Source organism: Phalacrocorax aristotelis, chromosome 7 (assembly GCF_949628215.1).
Source record: "Phalacrocorax aristotelis chromosome 7, bGulAri2.1, whole genome shotgun sequence".
NCBI lineage: Eukaryota > Metazoa > Chordata > Aves > Suliformes > Phalacrocoracidae > Phalacrocorax > Phalacrocorax aristotelis.
Genome location: NC_134282.1, coordinates 4,765,397 through 4,785,442, shown reverse-complemented (window position 1 = coordinate 4,785,442; position 20,046 = coordinate 4,765,397). Strand labels below are relative to the sequence as shown.

Here is a 20,046-nt window from a genome sequence, read left to right as displayed (position 1 = left end):
TCTTGTGTTCTTTCCCCAGGATTAAATCTTGGTTCCAATTTTTGGGAAGCTTTTATCTCTGCTTTGCCCTACGTGGAATGGAAGGAATTTATGCCTGTTTTCTTTAGCCTTTGAAAAGAGAAGTTATGATTTTCTGTGGGCATTCTAGGAAATACCTATTCCAAGCAGCCACGTGAAAGAGCACACTTAATTTCAGCTGGAGGTTTATATCCCTCAACAAAATGAAGGCTTCTTTTTTGGTACCCCTTCGTTTAGAGGAAAGCCTTCTGCTGCAATATGGCAACAGTAAAATGATGATCCTTGTTGTTACACCTTCTGCTGAATATAAAAATTGAGGTGCTCTCATAAAATTTCAGTTTTATGATTCCTTCATCTATACCCAAATTCTTTAATATCAGAAAGGTCAAGTGGTTTTCTTTAGGTTTTAAAATATAAATATAACCATTATCGTCATCTTGATCAGAGAGCTGTTGTTAAAAGCCCAGGCACTGCTATTTATAGTTATTCTAAACCCTATTCTACTACTTAACATGTCAGTAATTTATTATTTTTGCAAGATAAAGCACCGCGGGTCCCAAAGATTGCACTAGCTGCTATGCAAACATAGAGTGGGAGGGCTCCTACCTACAGAAGTGACCATCTAAGGTTAGCAACGGGCAAATAACAATAATCCCAGATGGCTCTTTGCCCAGCCACCACCGGGAGGAACCCAACTGATCCCAACCGTTGTGGTGTTTCAAAAAAGTTACAAGGTGACTCGCAAAGCAGCTTTGCAGCGATGCTCCAGGCCCCCTCCATCCAAAAGCCCTGCCAGCCCAGAGCGTATCAGTGCTGCAGAGTCACGGATTAAGGCGTATCAAACCTCTCTGTCGATCAGCGGCAGCGGGGCAGGTTTTGTTTGGTCCGTGCTAATCCTTGTGGCGTGGCGTGAGGAGGTGATGGCACGGAGCCCACTCGCCATGGTCTGTGCCGGCTGGTGTTAAGCGGTGCTGGGTGGTTGTAAAACTGCCACGTTTTCATGTCCCACACTTTATACTCACTTTGCATCAAAATCTGTAACTATACGGGATGAAAGGCAACAGCAAATTGGATTGTGCCTTAATCTCAGCTGAAGCGCTATCTTTAAAAAGATGATGTAAACCAGAAAGCCTTAGGCTCCTTGCAGATGGAACAAACTTGTAATACATAAATAAACCAGTTGTACAAAGGCTAAGCAGTCCCAGAAGATCTTCCCCTTCCAGCAACAAGCGTGGAGTGGGAGAAGCCCCCCATGTACAGCCCTCTCCACAGAGCTGACCAGCTGGGCTCCCTGACCCACTCTGAACCCTCCTCCTGCACTTCATCATCTGCTGTGGCCTGCCATGAGCCCGTGGCTGGAAGGGCTGTGAAACTGCTCTGGGGACAGCTGCCATCGCACTCTCCCTCCTTCCTCATGTCTCGCTGTCCCCCAGTAGTGGGGTCTCACAGCAGTGCCCACGTCATGTGGGGACAGTAGCTGAGGGACCCCTCGATGAAGGACTGTCACTGGGTGACACCCACTGAAGGACCCCGTTGAGGGATAGTCGCTGAGGGTCGGTCGCTGAGGGACACCTGCTAAAGGACCCTCGCTGAGGGTCGCTGGCTGCCGCGCCTCAGGCAAGCACTACGCCCGACAGCTCCCCGTCAGCGTCCGGGCCTCCTCCCTCCTCTCCCGCCCCGGCTGCTGCCTGCGCTCCCGCTTGCCACCTTCTCCCTTTCTGCCATGGCCGCTCTCCCCGCCGCCTCCCCGCCCCAGCTCCCGCTCCCGCCCGGTGCCCCGGCCCTCAGCGCCACGGCGTCCCGGGGCTGTGTCTGACCCGGGTGGGCCGAGGGGAGGCGGCGAGAGGACGTGCTAACGCCAGTCAGAAATAACACTCTTTTTTTTGTGGGATTTTATTTTTCTGTCTCCCTTTTCGCGGCGGCGGCGGGGGAGGGGACCAGGGTTTCCCGGCGCTGAGGCGGCGGCGGAGCGGGGGGAGGGGAGGGACGGCCGCTCCCGCCGCTCCCGCCGGTGCCCCAGACAGTGGGCGGGGCTGCGGCGGCGGGAGGGGGCGGTGCGCGCCGCCTGCGGGTTCGTGCCCGCGCGCCGCCGCCGTCTCCGTGGCTGTCGCCGCCGCCGCCGCCGTCTCCGCAGTGAGGTCACGGGTGGGCGGTCCGTGCGCGGCGCCTGTTCCGCTCCCCGGGGCTGCCGGAGCCCCCGCCGCGACGGGTGAGGAGATGGGGAAGTTACCGGGGGGGCGACCGTCCCCGCGGCGGGGGAGGGGCGGGAGCGCCTGAGGGGGAGATGGGGGGGGATGGGATGGGGCGGGGGGAGGGGCGCGCCGTCCCCGCAGGGAGGGAGCGGCGGCGGGCTGTGGGAAGGGGGGGGGTGCGGGCGGCGGGGAGCGCTCCCAGGGAGGCGGCGAGCCCTGCCCGGAGCGGTGCCGGCGGGGCTGGCGTGAGTCACGGCGCGGGAAGAGAGGGAGGGAGCGGCGGGATGCGGCGTCCCGGGCCCTTCCGGGAAGGGGCTGCGGGGCGAAGGGCGGGGGTGCCGGGCGGAGGGAGTGGAGGGCGGCCCTCCGCTCCCCCCGGACCCCGGTCCTCGTCCCCCCGGGGCGCGCAGGCCGTGGGAGGGCCGCCCCCCGCCCGCGGCTCGCCGCCGGTGCGTGCAGCGCGTCGGGAGTTGGCTGCTGCCGCTGCTGCCAGCTTCACCCATCTGCCAGGGCTTGTAATGGGGCTCCCGGTGCTAGAGGAAAGCTCTCTGCGCGCTGGTGCTTCGTAATTAACGGGGGAAACGCGTCCCTCCTCTGACATGGCAAACTCACCTTTTGGCATTGCTTCTGACTGACCTCTTCCTCTTTTCGCAGGCTCTCTGGAAAGGCTGACAGAACTCTGCTAGCCCAAGACATGAATTTAGCCGATGGCCTGCATCTTACCTCTGTTACTAATAACTCGGGGTGGGAAAATTCTGACGCACACCAGTGACATCTGCGCGAAAAGGTGACTCTCTAGGGACGTTTGGTTTTTGGCCGACGATCCGGATCAGCCTTTAATTTGGGGATTTATTTGTGAACTGCCATAGTAACTCTCGCAGCGGTGATGAAATCATAAAGTTGGCAGCGCAATAAAGCAAGCCCTTAAGACTGTGTTTGATCTCCCAAGAACTGAAAGCGCTGAATAAAATTTTCATACAACTCGAACTGCATTTTGGATCGGTTGCGTGAAGATCAGCGTTCTTCAAACTGAGACCATTTTTCTCTTTTAATATTTAAATAGAGACAGAGTTGGAAAGGCAGTATATTTTTTAGAGGAAAAAAATGATCAAGGATGGACACTCTTGCATCAGCTCATCATTTTTTACTAAATTGCAGTACAAGACTACTGTGTAAAATAGCGGGTAGGGTGTGAAGAAAAGCCTTTTGTACACATACTGCAGCGGTTTTTTTATACGAGAAAATTGAACAAATAACTATAAAATTAAAGAAACTTGTGTAACCCCTCCAGTATTAATTTTATGGTATTACATGCAAAATGGGTTCCAGTTTTAACTGTTGGAGGCTGAAGAAGTAACATTTTTCTGAAAGGAGTGCAAAACCTGGTGTGCCTGAGGTGGTCAAGGTCGCCTGAAATTATTTTTTGTATGAACAAGCAGGAAAATGCACACTCAAGACTGACTTAATTAATGTTCTGGTGTTTAGCAATGGAAAGCCCGCAAATAAACTTCCCTCTAGGTCTAGTTTCAGACCAAAAACGGAGTGGGATCCAAGAGGATGGGAGCCCACCATTAAAAAAAGCAATGACAGAAATGCATGTAAATAGCAAAGTACGAGTTGTAATAAATAAATTGCCAACGATAAAGAAGGAAAACTTGGATGAATATGACGAAACTCCTGTGGAGGCTGATGGGGAAACCGCCAAGCCAAACAGTACTTCCCTATCTGAGCCTTTGAATTTAAATCCAGGTTTGAAACACACGTTGGCACAGTTCCACCTGAGCAGCCAGAGTTCACTGGGTGGACCGGCAGCTTTTTCAGCTCGTTATTCCCAGGAAAGTATGTCACCCGCTGTCTTCTTGCCTCTTCCATCGCCGCAAATACTTTCTGGTCCACTGCTCATTCCTCCGGACAGCTCCACGGAACTCACCCAGACTATACTGGAGGGGGAATCTATCTCGTGTTTTAAAGTCGGAGGAGAGAAAAGACTTTGCCTGCCTCAGGTGTTGAATTCGGTTCTGCGAGACTTTTCATTGCAACAGATCAACACGGTGTGTGACGAACTGTACATATACTGCTCAAGGTGCACTTCCGACCAGCTTCATATTCTGAAGGTTTTGGGAATTCTTCCGTTTAACGCTCCGTCCTGTGGGCTAATTACACTGACCGATGCTCAGAGACTATGCAATGCTTTACTACGTCCTCGCACTTTCCCGCAAAATGGCAGTTTTCTCCCTGGTAAGAACACCTTGGCCCAACTGAAGGAGACTGGCAGTGCCTTTGAAGTTGAGCATGAATGCCTGGGCAAGTGCCAGGGCTTGTTTGCACCTCAGTTCTACCTTGCGCCAGATGACCCGTGTATCCAGTGTTTGGAGTGCTACGGGATGTTTTCACCCCAGACGTTTGTGATGCATTCGCACAGATCCCCGGACAAGAGGACCTGCCACTGGGGATTCGAATCGGCCAAGTGGCACTGCTACCTGCATATTAACCAAAAATACTTAGGAACATCAGAGGAGCGGGAACTGAAGCATCTCTTGGAGGAAATGAAGGAGAAATTTAGCGAGAAAAACCAGAAAAGAACTCGGTCCAAAGTAAGTTCACCTACTCTTGTCAAAATCCTGAATCTCTGCTCACACATAAATACCTGTTTTGGAAGCGCCTTGCTTGCCTTTTCTAAGTGGGAATGCTTGTCAAATCAAGCCTAAGTTAAATCTGTGAGAGAGCTTCACCATGGAAATGCATTTCTCATTAAAAGGTGCGGTAATTTGTTTCCTCTTTGGGCTGTAAGTAGCTTCGTTCGAGCTGGTTTGGCTTTGTCGGTTCTTGTTCTGTTCTAAGGTATACAGTCTCTGGAAAATTCAGAACTATTGTGGAAATTTTCATTCTCCCATTTGACCTCGGAGTACGTTTTACGAGGTGCGTGTTGCAGCAGCTGAGCAAAGCAGAAAGGGGCTGGAAAATCAAGTATTGCAAATTAATTCTTCGTTCGTTACTTTTACTCCAGCACTCATGCATGTGGTGTATGGCGACCTGGCTTGCTAACCAGCCATCTCATGACTTTGCGTGCAGGGTAACGGTGCGTTGATAAGTTGCTGTTTAGAAGCCCAAAGTCTGCCTGTTCAGCAATAGCTTTCTGTTTAAACCGCTTTTATGGAGAAATATGCCAAAAAGAGGGGGTTTTAAGCAGCCCAAGTAATGAGCTGTAGGCCGGTATCTTGACAATGGTTAATAATAGACATCGTATTTTTTCCTAAAATACCGCTGCAAGTCTGTGCTGTGGTTCAAAAATACAGAGCTTATTTTTCTCTTGGAGAGCTTCTACTTTAAACAATAAGACAAGCACCAGGTAAATACTGAACACCATAGATGCTTCCGGTCACAGAAGGTACAATTTTTGGGGTAAAATGTAAACATAAGAGGTGTCTAAATGGTTCCTGCCCCACGATTATGTTTCGTTTCGGTGTATTTGGCATTTATATGTTCATTTGATTGCTGTTGGTTTGATTATATATCCATTTTGCCTGTTGGATGCTTTGTGGCGGATTTCAAAATAGCAGCAAGAGCAGTCCAGATGGTTGAGCCCAAAAAGGTGTGCTCTATGTTGACACCTTTCATCATGAACTTCTGAAAAGTTAGTGTTGCAGAAGGGCTTACTGTAGTAACAGGTATTTTTACAGTTGTGCCAGTCTACAGTAAGGGATTTCAGGAGAAAATTTCCATGAAAGTCTGCAATATGGCACGCTCCCACGTGCTGAGTCAGTTGGAGGTGCGGGTAAGTTCATAGCAAGGAGACTTTGCTTTTCATCTGATAACGGCGTGGCAGCCTTTATCCTTGCAACGCCAGGGGAGGTAAACTGCAGCACGGTGGGTGCGTCGGAGGAAATAGTCTTCCATGTTCATACCTATAATAACTGCTTCTGTTTTCACAGTGGCAGATCTCAGACCACGAGAACTTTCAGTTTCATGTGTACAGATGAAAAAAAACAGCTGAAAGTAGCAGTAACAGTAATTTGGAGTGGACTGGTGCAAATGAAATACAAAAACTTTCTGGAGTCTTCTGTTGCAGACCTGCATAGTTCTTTCTTGCAAAGCAGCATATGAAATCAGACTGAGAGAGAAACTGTGAAAACCTGAACCAAGATAAAATGGTGGGGGAGGATTCTTGTTATTTTATTTTATTTTGTGTTTTTTGTTTTTTTTTTTTCTCATGGATGTTCATCTGGAAAGTACAAAAGATTAGAAGAGTTTAACAGGGGAGTGTTGGAACACAGCCTCTGTTTGCTTGTCCTGGGGAGGCTTGGGCTGCTTCAGCCGTCTTCTCTTTCCCTCATTTCTGTGGTGTGAGAGGTGTTAGGTACAAGGTGTAGACGTTCCCTTTTCTTACGCTCCCAGGGAAATCTATTTGCAGGATGTTCTGTTCGCTATTCTGTCACCTTCATACCACCTTTGCTGAGTCAGTCCTCAGAAGCAGCAGCACATCTTTGAGGTTATCCTGGGAGGCCCAGGAAGAATAGTTGCCCTTGGCTAGGCCTTTGTCCATCCAGTAATAATAAATTATTGATTAAATCCCACAGGCTTTGGATCATCCTAAACCCTGTGCGCTGCCTTTCTCCTTAGCATTTCACCCTGAGTTTACTCATCTCGCAGTGCTAATACGCTTTTGCTTGCAGTATTTGAAGAGCAGACAACGTAGATCCTCACCTGCTGTACTCACAAGCTTAATTATTTTCTGTTCTTTGTGCTAGTAGGAAATCTGTAAGCTGTATATTTGAATGTCACCGAGTTTCTCATTTTCTGTTGAGTTCTAGACCGCATTGTAACATCCACCTGCTCTTCATGGGAACAGCTGCCACTAAGTCTGCTGGTGTCTGTGCTGTCAGGTCCTCACTCCCTTTGCCTTTGCGACAGCTTCTGATAATCACTCTGCACTAAAACTTTGTCTTGCTTCTCAGACGGATTCCTTGAGTTCACCACTGTGTGGGCAGAAGCTCACAGTGTGGAGAGTTAACGTCTCTTCTCAGTATTTTTATAAATCCCATCTCTGTTAAAACTGCTGGCTTAATGATTAGGCTGAAAGCACTACTTATCTCTGTGTGTGTGTGTATATTTTTTTTTTCCTTAAAAACAGCTTCGTACAACTAGCTTCAGAAGACAAATGACATACTTTTCTTGTAGCCTTTTCAAACTGTTTTGATAGAAGTCATTCAATAAATTTTAAGTTTACTTGGATATATTGCATTTATAAAATTAAGAGCATCGAAACGAAACAGATCGTTAGGTAAAGAAATACACCTGTATATCTTGAAGTAGATGCTCTCTCTCTATTTTGATAACCTGGATGATGAGGGAGGAATAGCCTTGGAAAAAGGCTCCATGTATATTGACCATTACTTTTTATTTTCTTTCCTAAGTAAAAATTTGATCGCATGTTATGTACTTCATTTGCAAAATGCACACTAATGGGTAGGCAGTACTGTTGGTTTCCAGTTGAAATAGGTGGGAATGTAAAAATCTGACCTAGTAACTTGAAAATACAGATTACCTGCTACGTAATTTCATACATAAATATATAAACATATTAAAATGTGAGTCCTAAAACATGGACAAGATGTGATTCAGAAGTTAAAATCGGGTTGCTGTGTACTAGCTGTAATATAAGTAGAAGAATATATGTACATTATTTAAAGTATTAGAATGCTTTGAATAAGTGGAAAAAACTTGACAAGTGTCAGGATTAGGCCACTTTCCCAGCGATGATTTGCTGTATTTCCAATCTGTGTTATTTAAAGTCTTGCTTATGAGTTTATTAGCCTGGAGCTTAGTTTCCCTGTACCCTCCCTCCTTTTGGTCTGTGTTGGAACTGATTTGAGGAACTGCAGGGGTGGAGTTAAATTTCAGTTTCATTGCTAGAGCTGAATTTAGTGGGCTGGAAGTTTTGACCAGAGGATTGTGGATGGGTTGGTCTCCTTCGTGTGATTCAGCAGGCCTTGGTAGAAGCCACCCATGTGTAATTGGGTGCCCTCCTGACTGCCAGAGATCAGGCTCTGTGACTTTTATTTCAGGGTGTGTAAATATAAACTTTTCTGATAATGTATCTTGTACACAAGGAATTGTGAAGATGTCAGAATGCTAGATGAAGCTTTTGGTACAGCAGGATATAATTTTTTTTTTTAGCTTTATAAGCTTTTTTCTGTTTTTTTAATTGCGGAACTTGCCAAAGGTATTGGATCTGGCTGGAATGGTGTTAACTTTCTTCATAGCATCCTGTATGGTGGCATGCGTTGGATTTCTGGCTAAAGCAGTGTTGTTAACACACCAAGGTTTAGCTGCCGCTGAACAGTTGCTTCCACAGTGTCAGTGCTTTCTCTGTTCCGTGCTCGGCCCCTGCAGTGAGTAGGCTGGGGGTGGGCAAGAGGCTGGGAGGGGACACAGCCGGGACAGGTGGCCTGAATTGGCCAAGGAGACATTCCATACCATGTAACATCACGGTCAGCAAGAAAAAAATGGGGTAGAAGAAGAAGAAAGGGGGTTTTGCATCCAAGGTGGGCATTGTTCAGAGTCTGGCTGGGCATCGGTCTACCTGTGGGAGGTGGTGAGCAGTATCCTTTGCTTCACTTGTTGTTGTTTGTTTTTTTTCTCTCCCCTCTTTCCTTCAGGGATTAAACTGCCTTTATCTTTACCCATGAGCTTTCTTGCTACTGTCCCTGCCCCACTGGGGTTGGTGGTGAGGGAGTGGCTGCGTTGGTGCTTGGTTGCTGGCCGGGGTCAGCCAACCACACCTTACCCAAAAACCCGCTGCCCACGGCTGTTTTAGTACAATGAAATTAAGAATCAATTTCTTAGCTACAAGTCTTGTTTAAATATGTGATGAGACACCTTTCACTTGAAATTAATAGTACCTTTGCAGTGGAGCACCAAGTGTCACTAGCAACTTTAACTAAAGAGTAATTCCAAAAATGTTTCTTGAGACAAACAGAGCAAGGATTGCTAACTGAATACAGAATGCACAGAAGTTTTCATGATTTGTTCTGATGCTTCTGAATTAACTTTGTTACTGCAAAGGAAATGGAATTGTCATGTTACTGCAGCAGCTTTGCCCGCTTTTGCAATAAAAATTCCTGACAACTACATAAAGTTCTGTCTTCTGAACACCAGTAATTGTTCCATTTGATTCACACGCTTTATTTTGTAATAAAGTATCCGTCAAGTGCTTATTCTGATGTGGGTCCTTTATTGCAAAAGGCTCCCACAACCTTCTGGAAACCCCAGTTTTTGCTTTCTGTTTCTCCCTAATATTTTTAGCACGCCTCTGGCAGGGTTCTGGAAACTCAGCAGAGCTTTTATATAGGTTTGTAAAGAGATTTTCTTTTAATTTCATTGCCACTTTGCCCATAATGGGAAATTGGAGATAGAAGAAACTTCTGTGGCTTGCATCACCCTGCATCTCTGCCAAAGACACTCCATTTTGCAGTACCCCAGTTTCTCTGGTGGGTATGTATTAATGGTATAAATGCCATTCTGCCGAGGAGCATTTATGAAAATTTACATAACATATACCCATCTTCCAACCACCAATTTATTTTCTTTTTTTTAGGCAGATTCACAGCAGAGCCTGGAATTACCACAGTGGTATCCAGTTATAAAGCAAGAAGCAGAAGCTGATCCTCAACCACCATCCTTTTTCCATCCCAGGTAACTGAATTTCCTGTGTAGAACTATAAGCACTGTCTGTACAAGGATTTAAATACTTTTGGCTATTTAAAGATAATTCAAACTGAAAAATGTATTTGCAACCTGAACTGTTAGGAAAGCTCTAAGGGATCACACAGGAATAATTGAACACTAACTTCTTATGCATTTCTTAGTGTAAATATTAATGAACTGCTTATGAGTGGGTTTTGGTATGGGACTCAAGCTGTGATCTATGCGTTCTTCAGGAGGCAATACAATTGAAATGTAATTACAATTTCCTTTTTCAGAGTAGAAATGACAGAAGGTAATTTTTAATCTTTTGTATTATAACATAAGTCATGTACGTGGAAAGCTGCACAGGGCTTATTTACCATGAGTGTGACTTAATTTCCTTTCAAAGAAGACTTGTAAAAGGTGTTTGAAAGCTTTTTTCCGCACTGGAACAATGGCTGCTGCTGAATTGTCTGCTGATTAGTTTCCTGGTTTTAGAAAGCGAGTGCATTTCCTTAACATAGTACAAAGTTTGTCATCTGTATCAGCGAGGGAAACGGTGGTTCTTGACGTACCTCTCACCCTCATCCTCATGTGGTTATGCATTTACCGTATATGGGTGAGTTCAGACTCTTGGCTGATCAAAGCAACACACGCGCATCAAACTAGTTCCCATGCGCGCGTGTGAATGGTGGGACTTCTGTTTCTGTTGGTGCCTTCCTTCAGAACTAGGAGAAGGGGGGGTGTTGAAGACAGCAGTGTTAACTCTGGCATCGTGACACTAATTATCTTGGCGCTGACCTTAACGCATTTGGCGCTCTTTTCCCTCTGTACTAGACAAAAGCTGTGTGGCTAGGTTAGAGTGGTACAGAAGGATGCTCCCTGGAGTCCAGGAGCTGTGCAAGTCCAGACCGATTGGTCAATATAGGTGGGAAAGAAGGTCCAGCAGTGGCCCCAGATATGCCCTGGCACTGTCAGTACACAGCTTTGCTCTTCAGAGAGTGATATGCTCATTCCCATTACACTGATCGCTCCCCCCATCCTCCATTGCTAATGTAAGGATTATGAAGATGCTGGAGAGTCTGGGTTCAATGGCATTCTAGTTTCATTCTTTGCATTTAAATGAAGACTTCCTATGATTTTTCTGTACGATTTTTTAAATCAGCCGTGTTCGAAAAATCCTCTTGTTTGATAGCCTCAAAATCATATCTAGATAATCTACTCAGTGAAGATTAAGTGGGTCATTAGGATTCCCTTTTGCATAGGAAAAATTTAAAAAGGACGTGCTTATTTTTCATTTCGCAGTTTCAAGCTTTTGCAGTTTGAAATCACGTTAAATTAAACTTACTGCTCTCTACCAGTCATCATTTATTACGCTTTACCTTTCATTCTTAACTTCAGTCTTCTACTATTTCAGTTACTACCTTTATATGTGTGATAAAGTGGTTGCCCCAAACGTATCCCTTGCATCACAATGTAAGGATGTTGCAAAAACAACAGTCAAAGTTTCAGAAGTAATTAAGTCGTCACCTGGACAGTCAGAGAAGCTCAGCAGTGGAAAACACAAAAAAGCTGCCTCCTATCCAGAGCTTTCTCTTGAAGAACAGGAAAAAATTGACTTGAAATCTGGCGTGGAGCGGCATAAACGTTTAGGTGAGTAGTGAAAATTACGTTGAAGTCTTTCCAGATTTTATACCATATAATTTTGCAAATCTCAACACCAAGCTAATATTTTGTGATGTCGCTTCAGTTTTCCAAAAATTCTTTTGACCTTTTTATAATCTTCAGTTTTCTTTGCGTCTTTTTCACTGTGGAAGTTTAATTTTCAGTGATTATTGTGCTGTGTTCTTCTTTTTTGTATAGATCCACCTGTGTCAACTCGTTCTGCAAGAGGTGGAAAATCTGAACGTGTTTCTTCCAAAATCACTAGAGACTCTAGCCGTGTTGAAGTAGGTAATGATGCGCGAACCTTGTCCCCCACTCTCATGAAGGACATCAGTTGTGAAGATGACAAGGGGAGGATCATGGAAGAAGTAATGAAAACCTACATCAAACAGCAAGAAAAACTAAATACTATTTTGAGGAGGAAACAGCAGCTTCAAATGGTACAGTGCCAATCTGAGTGCGTTTCACTTTTGACATCAGAAAACCAGTGTTAGCTTGTTGGTTCTAGACTCAGTGTTGCAGATTACACTTAGAAACACCAAACCACACATAATTTTCCCTCCAGCTTGAATCCAGACACCAAACTGTTAATATCCCTTATGCTCCTTAGGTTCGAGCCCACTAATAATTGGTGTCTTGTCAGTTCGCAACTACTGTGTTCAAGCAGCTCCTTCTTTGATTTTATCCAAATGAAAACCACTTCTTTCACTTTAAAATGTTTTCCAAAGATTGAAGTATTTTGGCAAGGAGAGTTTTAAGTCCTAAAATTTCTGTTTTCAGGATTTTAGAGATGCAGACATCAGTATTCTAGGAATGGTCTTATCACTGCCCTGTATAAAAAGAATACCACCTTCCTATTTCTGCTTGATAAGCCCTTGTTTTTAGAGGGATTTTATTAGTGTTTTAATAGTGGATGACATTAGAAGCTGGTGTTCATTTCTGATTTCTGTTTTCTGAATTAAGGTAAATACTGCTTTGCCTCACACATTCATAGACCAGACCTGATGTTTAGTTTAGTTTATTTAATGTTAAGCTCAGAATCGGTGAGCTCAGATAGGGCTCTAGAGCTGCTACTTTTAAGCTGTTCTGCTGTTGGAGTTAAAGCTTGTAGATAAGTTAAAAAAAAAAAAAAAGACTTTAAAAAAATACCAAAATGCTAGTGGAAAAAGAAACCAAATACATTTATTCTGTTTCCTGATGATGCATTTCTTACATCTTCAAAGTAGATGTTAGTAAATCAGTGCTGCTGCTTTCTGGGGTTCACTGCTGGAAGTTGTGACTCTTTCTGAAAGCTCCAAGTGTGCTTGGAAGTGTAAATAGTTTCTTAAAAATGAAATGCTTGCTACAGAATTCCAGTTTGTCATTGATAAGTAGATAAATACTGTTATCAGGCTATTGTTATCAGTAGATAAATGTGCTCTTTTTGGCCTCATTGTTTCCAGATACACATTTCAATTCAGTTTTTTTCCTTTCTGGTCTTAGAAACAAGGTATACGTGATCCTGATATTTTTTTTCTTCACAGGAAGTGGAAATGTTAAGCAACTCTAAAGTTATGAAGGAACTAACTGAAGAGCAGCAGAATCTACAAAAAGAACTTGAATGTTTGCAGACAGAGCACGCTCAAAGGATGGAAGAATTTTATTTTGAGCAGAGAGACCTGGAGAAGAAACTGGACCAAGTGATGAAGCAAAAGTGTAGCTGTGACTCCAATTTAGAAAAAGACAAAGAAGCTGAATATGCAGCACAGGTGAGAAGGGAAAGTTAGTTTCAAACCAAACCATATTTAGTGTATCAGGAAATGGTGAAGCTATTGCTCACCCACCTTAAGGTTTCATCTTCTCCATGTGTTCTGACACCATAGACAAATACCAAAATAGGTCACAGTGACAGCAGTATTTATTTACCTGTCCGTGACTGAAACTGAGGTAGAATGCAGCTTACAGAAACACAATGTTATTGGTGACATACTAATCTTAAACATAAGTCCGTTACATCCTCATTTAAAACAAATCATGTTTTTAATGTGTATAGGCTTGCCCATGTTAGAGAACTAAACATTCTCATTTTAGTTATAGAAAGAAGCTATTCCTCTTTTTCTTCCTTTTATATTAAAACAAAATCCAAAGCTCTTGGCCACCTTTTTGTCAGATTAGTAGCATACCTTGCTGCTCTTTCTCTTCCTTGGTGGTAGAATCTTCTGCACTGATGAGTCCCTTTCGTGCTCTATCAAAGCATTTAGTCAAGAGTTTCATCTTGGAGATGAAAATCATATTTCTGTCTCTCATTCCTGCCTCTTGGGTTCATATGTCGAAACCTATGGAGATTTTTTTCTTTCTTCCACTTTCCTTTTAACTTTTACTGTTGCTTCTTTATGTTGGAGGTTATTCATGTCATTCCAATGGGAAAAATGTAGTTAGTGGCAGAGAGCGCCATGGAATGACCCTTTTCAAAATCAGGTGCAGTTATGATTGTGATATATTTTATACTGCGTCACAGAAAACTAGCCTTCACAGTTTGTTTTTTTTTTTAAGTAAACAAAATCTAAAACTGAAGTTCAGCAGAGCTTTGTGGTCACTTGATCATAGCTGTGTGTATTTCCTGTTCTTACTGTCTCAAACTAAGAAACAGGCAGTACTTGAGAGACAGGTTTTGGCATTTCTGGGGAGTAGGGCAGAGACTAGCATCGTAAATCCTTCTCGTGAATTTAATTTCATGACATCCCACTCCACAGACTCCTAGCCTTTGCTGCCAGAAGTAATCCTCTCTGACTAAGGCCTGATTTACTAAACATCTGGTACAAGCCCTATTACTGCAAGTAACAACATGTTCTAATTTGTGAAGATAATCATGTATAGCATGTTTTATATGGCTTGTGTAGCTTACTTTCTTTAGAGAGTAAAACCTATAGATTGCTCCCTAAGGTTGATTGTTTCTTTTGAAGTTAGACTTTGAAAACTAAGTACGTTCCTTGCATGAAAGTTTACTCTGTTATTGCCTGTGTTGTAGAGCTCTTCGCAACGTATAATTTGAACCTTTTTCTCCATTTATCACAATTTACAATAGATTTTGGACCCTAGGTTCCAAGCAGTTGTCAGAAGTACCCAAGTTAAACAGAGGGCCTGGCAACAGGTAACGTCCCTAAGCCGTGTATATGGCATTTAAAAAAAGCCTTAATCCAGTGTCTTCTTGAAGCAGTTGCTGTTTCTCTCTGAGAAGTGTGGAGTGGGAGGAACCCTCTTTGTACATTGAACAAAATTAGTAATTTAGAATTTGAAATTTGTTTAAACATCTGTTCTTCCTCGGCCTGCCTGAGGAGGCACTAAGTGCCTTCTCCCCCTTTTTGACTTCTTTATTGAATTGTTTAGTTTAATTGTTGCTTTACCTCGTCAATCACAACAGGGCAGTGTAACCAGTACTGGAACCTTTCCTTAGAGCTGGAAATCAAAACTCAACCAGAGATGTGCTTCTGTAGTACGTGCTGTAACATGCAGGCAGTGGGCATTGTTGTACTGTAACAGCTTGCTTAATCAAAGTAGTGGAGTCAGAGGACTTGCAGTAATAGCCTGTTGCTGTCTAAGAACCACTTAAATATTTCCGATTATACAAGTGGAGATGAAAGTGCACCGAATGTGATGTTTCACTAAAACCAGCACAGCACTTCCTTTGCCCAGTACATTTCACAGCAGTTGGCGAGCACCAGTGATCCTGTATGCTCCTGCTGCTTTCGTTCTCATCTGCTGTCTTCCTCATTTTTGGTGAGATGTACGCTTAGTGATGATCTAGATCCTTATCATCATAAAGGCAGATGGATTTTTTTAGATTCAGTGAGGTCTTATTGTAAGAAATAACCCCTCAAATCAATGGTAGAGAAGATAACTGGTTTGCAGTCTCCTCCGTGTTTTAGCTGCTGGTAGTGTACCCATAAGCAATATGACAGTAACTTTGCCACACTTGAAAAATTCATCAGATGTTTCCAGATCTAACTGTAAATAAGTTTTGATGATACTCTAGCAAGTTTGGGGCTTACTGTACTCCAAAGATGAAAACATTATTCAATTTCTGTGTTTAAACACAAAACATTTCACAGAAAAAAAATTGGGTTGGACTCCTGTTTATATTTGAACACACAAATGCACAGGCAGTTATGGTCAAGATTTTCTCAATCTCACTTCTGGTAATTCTGTTTCATTTATGCTAAAGGGTACCAGAAAACAGGGTTGGTGGTTTTGTTTGTTCTAGAAATGCGTTAAGGCTTCGAAATACAAAAGTAGTATTTTGTCAGGTAGGAGAATGAACCTGGGAAACGAAGAAGTGTGTTTTATTCTGGGATTTGTGAAACATCTGATGCAGACATCATCCCAACCTTCCTAACGGGTTATACTGACGTGGTCTGTTGTGACACTTCATATAGCTACAATTTATATGTATTTAAAAATCAGACTTTTTCCACTTTTTTATAATGCTGTGATGTTTATGCAACTTTCCATATTGATGGCACTTGCAAATGGTGTAGTAGGTAACTGCATAACTCTTGATAATGGTAGAAGACGAGCTGATAAATACTGGTGAACAGAAATAATTTTATCTGATGCATACGGTGGTCGTCAGTAGCATCTTGAAGTGAATAGTTGATGTTTACATGCTAAAATTTGCTCTGCCTCTCTGTCTCTCCTCTCTATTTTACAGCTAGCAGAACTGAGACAGAGATTGGATCACGCAGAGGCGGACAGACAAGAGCTTCAAGATGAACTGAGACAAGAACGAGAGGCAAGGGAAAAGTTAGAGATGATGATAAAGGAATTGAAGCTACAGATTGTGAAATCTTCAAAAAATGGAAAAGGAAAATAGAAATCGGAAGAGGAAGCATGACTGCGTCCTTCAAACAGGGTGTTTTGGTTTCTAATGAATTGTGAGCAGTTTCTTGTGATAAGAAAAAGTATTCTCTACAGCTTTCTATTTCCCAGGCAAGGCCAGATGAAGATATACATATATATATAAATAAATAGAGATAGATAGGTACACGTTTTTAGATTTTCCTAACCAATGAAAATCTGCATTTATTTCTACTGGTGTTTTTCTCAAACAATGAAAAATACGAAACTCTTGATTTAGAGTGACCAGTTTCTGTCTATTTCTAATGTAGTCTTGAGAACTCTATACCTTTTAACATTGTCTGTTCAGATATATGTGGTGATCTTTATTTTGCTATCATTGCACATCCAGTTATAAAAGTACATAAAAAACATTCTGAATTCTTCAAGGTCAGAAATAGTTTGGGTTTCAGTGAGAATTCTGTGTTCTCGAACTGGGGGAAGTAAAGGCAGCTTTTCATCTGTAAGTTAATACTCAAAACCACCCCAATGATAGAGATTGATCATCAAAAGTGATTTACCAGCATGATTTTTTTCTGTAATTTCATTGTGTGAAGCCAAGCTGATCTTTTCAGTGTTTTTCTATTTAACAACTCGTTATCAATCTGAAGAGTTTTAGAACCAGCATTTGCTTGCCATGCTGGAAGAAAAAAACATTAGGGGTTATTTTGTAAATTAAAAAGTTTACAACGACAATGGAATTTTTTGAAATGAAAAATTCACATATTTTCTTCTATATAGTAGGTATGAAAGAAATGTTAATAAAAGGCTTAAAGGTGGGGCTTTTCCTTCCAGAAACCATGAATGCTTGACTTAACTGGTTTTCAGATACTTATGCTTTCAAGAAAAATAATATTTATTAAAAATCTGTATTAGTTCCCTTAGCACCCTAAGCCTCCACGCTTTGAGCTTCCTGACAGCTTGTGGATTTTTCTTTCATTATGTAGAACAGGCCTTAACTGACATTGCGATAATAGCTTAAAAAATAAAGTTCTGAGATATGGCACTTTGAAAAACATTTTGATAGTCTCTGTATTTGAATGGCATGGTCATGTTACCATGAATTAAGAAATACAGCATGTTTGTTAAGCTATAACATTTGAAAATGTGTAATTGTACAGATTTACTGTTTTATGTATATATAATGTTGGAGTACTTCAGAAGTCTGGTTCCTAGTGGATTAAACGCATGACTATAAAGTTGGATGAAGAAATACTTTTTTGCACTTCTCTCCAAAAAGTTTGATACAGCTGACAGATGTGAGCTGCTTACATCAGTGACTGGGAATATTTTAGTAGTTCTAGTATTTCACTACATAACTTTAATCTCTGCTTTAGCTTCTGTTTTTGCGTTGCTAAGGTTTATTAGTCTCTTAATAATTCACTTAATTCTGGATGAAACCACTAGTAAAAGCCTATATTGATTCCACCCCCCCCCCCCCCCCCGAACTTGTAAAACTGAAAACTGAGTTCTTTCTTGTTTCTTTTTTTAGTGGTATAACAGGTCTGAATATCACAGAGAATTATAAAATTGCACATATCTTTAATTGAATGAGAAATGAGGTGGTAAATTAAATGTCACGTAGTCATAGGATGATTCTTTTATAGCTATGTATAATCTTGTTTATGGACTCTGTGTCATATTTACACTGATGATTAAAGCAGTTTAGATGGAAAAATAACACAATTTTTTTTTGTCAGTGCTGAACAGAAAAGAGGATCCAGGTTACATTTTTCTCTTCTTCAACTCCATATCCAAATTATTGCTTTCAAGAAAAAAGAAAGGAAAAAAGGCCTGTCTTTGTGGCAGTGATGGTTTGGAAAGAAAGGTGTTGAGTATAGATGATTCTGGTTGTGTACGCACCACTTTAAAAACACAACGAATGCTTTATTGTAACAACCACTGAAAATACGGCTATCGGGAGAGCGTGCAAGAATATTGGTAGAGGTGTCATTATTAGACACTGGAGCTTGGAATAGTCCAACTTGATTGACAGAACCTACGTTGGATTAGCTAGTTGGGCAAGGAAGAAAACACTGTCCTGGGAAACCGAAAAGTTTCATCGGGGTATTACTGGAGGATCAAAAGAGAGTTTCTGGTTTCTTCTCAGTGTCAGTGTTTTGAACCAGACCTGTTCAGTTGTCAGTGTAGATAAGGCCGTACAGACTCATTTAATACAGCTGCAGTAACTAATTTACCACAGTATTTATAGCTTAGCCGTTGAATGTATGAAATCCTCATGGGATGGTTATATTAGAATACCGTATATTCCGTTTTCATTCGGGTCTTGTCTATGTTATGTGACTTCTGCTCAAATTTCCCCTTTTGCCGCCAGCTGATCTTCAGCAGTGGCAGTCGCAGCGCAGGACTAGTGGAGCCCCGGTTGCTGTGCCTCAGCTGGCACTTTGGCCATCTCTCAGCCAGCTGTTAACCGGCTTATGCCGTGGAGTATTGAAATGCAGGTGGCCGTAGTTTGTACTGATATTTTCACTGCTGCAAGACCTCAAGCAGCTATGTGAAGTGTGAGCGATTCCAGCTGCACATAAGACCTCCTAATTGTTTTAAAACATCTGGCTGAAAAAGCTAACGGAACATTTATTGAAATGACTTTAAAGTAGCTTTGTAAATATTCCACTTAGTTAATCTAAAGTTAGAATGCATTTTAAATTATTGTAATCCTCTTAAAATTCTTAAATATTACTTTCAGGCTCTTTACATAACATAAACAATTTTCCTATGTGTAGACTTAATTTTATACTGATTTTAAGTAATAATGTATACATAAATGTGCCATAGATTTTGTGTGTTCACGGTCTTTGAAAGATAGTTTTTTAGTAAACTGTAAATAATGCTGTATGAGTTCTAGAACAAATATATGTTGACCTTTTTTCACTACCTTATACTAGCTATATTGAATGGTTTATTTTACAGCCTAATATAGGAACTTGGAATGCACACTTAAGGGCACTCACTTAAGTGCACACTTAGTGGTAGAAATTAATTCTGTCCTTAGGTCCACGATTTTAGTCACAGCATGCTCACTTTATGTATTATTATTTGTTTTGCCTTCAGTTACTGCTTGCTCATCTCTCGGGCAGGATGTCGTTTTCCCGGATAGTTGTGACATGGAGCCTTTAGGAGAAAAATCCTAAAATTGCCCATAATTTTGGAAGTTGCATTATTAAACACCTAGACCAGGATCCAAGTTGCCTAGTGCGCCTTTTGGAACAAAGTAAGTAGGATTCAAGGTGAATATCTAGTTTGCTCCTATACTTTTTTAGAAGAGAACTTTCACATGCTTTGTGTACTCTAACGAACAAGAAAATATATGAGCTTAGAGAGTAAAACTCTTGTAACTTTGGCATTCTGCAAGCACCCTCGTTCGCAGCATAGCCACGTATCCCTAGACGAGATTTTTACCTAAATCTCCAAACTCAAGTCTACGTTTTAGTTTTTGTAAAGCATATCGTTTAGCTTGAGTATTTAGACAAATGTAGTTACGTTTCACATTCTTAAACTAATTTTATTCTATATTTAATATATTAATAGCTTAGGTGTAAAATCATTTGTATATAGAAAAGGCATAATGCAATTAGTGAAGTAGGGAAAGTTG

General features: G+C 42.1%; 1 protein-coding gene across 2 annotated transcripts; it reads left to right on the top strand.

The window, feature by feature from the left end:
- The first annotated feature begins 2,061 nt into the window (after window positions 1-2,061).
- SKIL (SKI like proto-oncogene) lies at window positions 2,062-18,203 on the top strand. Of its 2 annotated transcripts, none has more exons than XM_075098494.1 (7): window positions 2,062-2,227; window positions 2,865-4,804; window positions 9,808-9,905; window positions 11,314-11,549; window positions 11,760-12,001; window positions 13,085-13,309; window positions 16,249-18,203. In XM_075098494.1, exons 2-7 carry the CDS (start codon window positions 3,680-3,682, stop codon window positions 16,408-16,410), a joined length of 2,088 nt encoding a protein of 695 aa, XP_074954595.1. In that variant the 5' UTR covers window positions 2,062-2,227; window positions 2,865-3,679; the 3' UTR covers window positions 16,411-18,203. The 2 variants fall into 2 exon arrangements, with proteins under 2 accessions (XP_074954595.1, XP_074954596.1); XM_075098495.1 differs by lacking the exon at window positions 16,249-18,203 and adding an exon at window positions 14,626-14,769.
- The last annotated feature ends 1,843 nt before the right edge of the window (window positions 18,204-20,046 follow it).

What these genes read in the sequence shown, in the direction of transcription:
- SKIL (XM_075098494.1), top strand. Translation starts at nt 3,680, where the DNA reads ATGTTCTGGTGTTTAGCAATGGAAAGCCCGCAAATAAACTTCCCTCTA. An exon ending in GGAGCGGCATAAACGTTTAG is followed by an intron (nt 11,550 to 11,759) that starts GTGAGTAGTGAA and finishes TTTTTTGTATAG; the next exon opens with ATCCACCTGTGTCAACTCGT. An exon ending in AAGCTGAATATGCAGCACAG is followed by an intron (nt 13,310 to 16,248) that starts GTGAGAAGGGAA and finishes TCTATTTTACAG; the next exon opens with CTAGCAGAACTGAGACAGAG.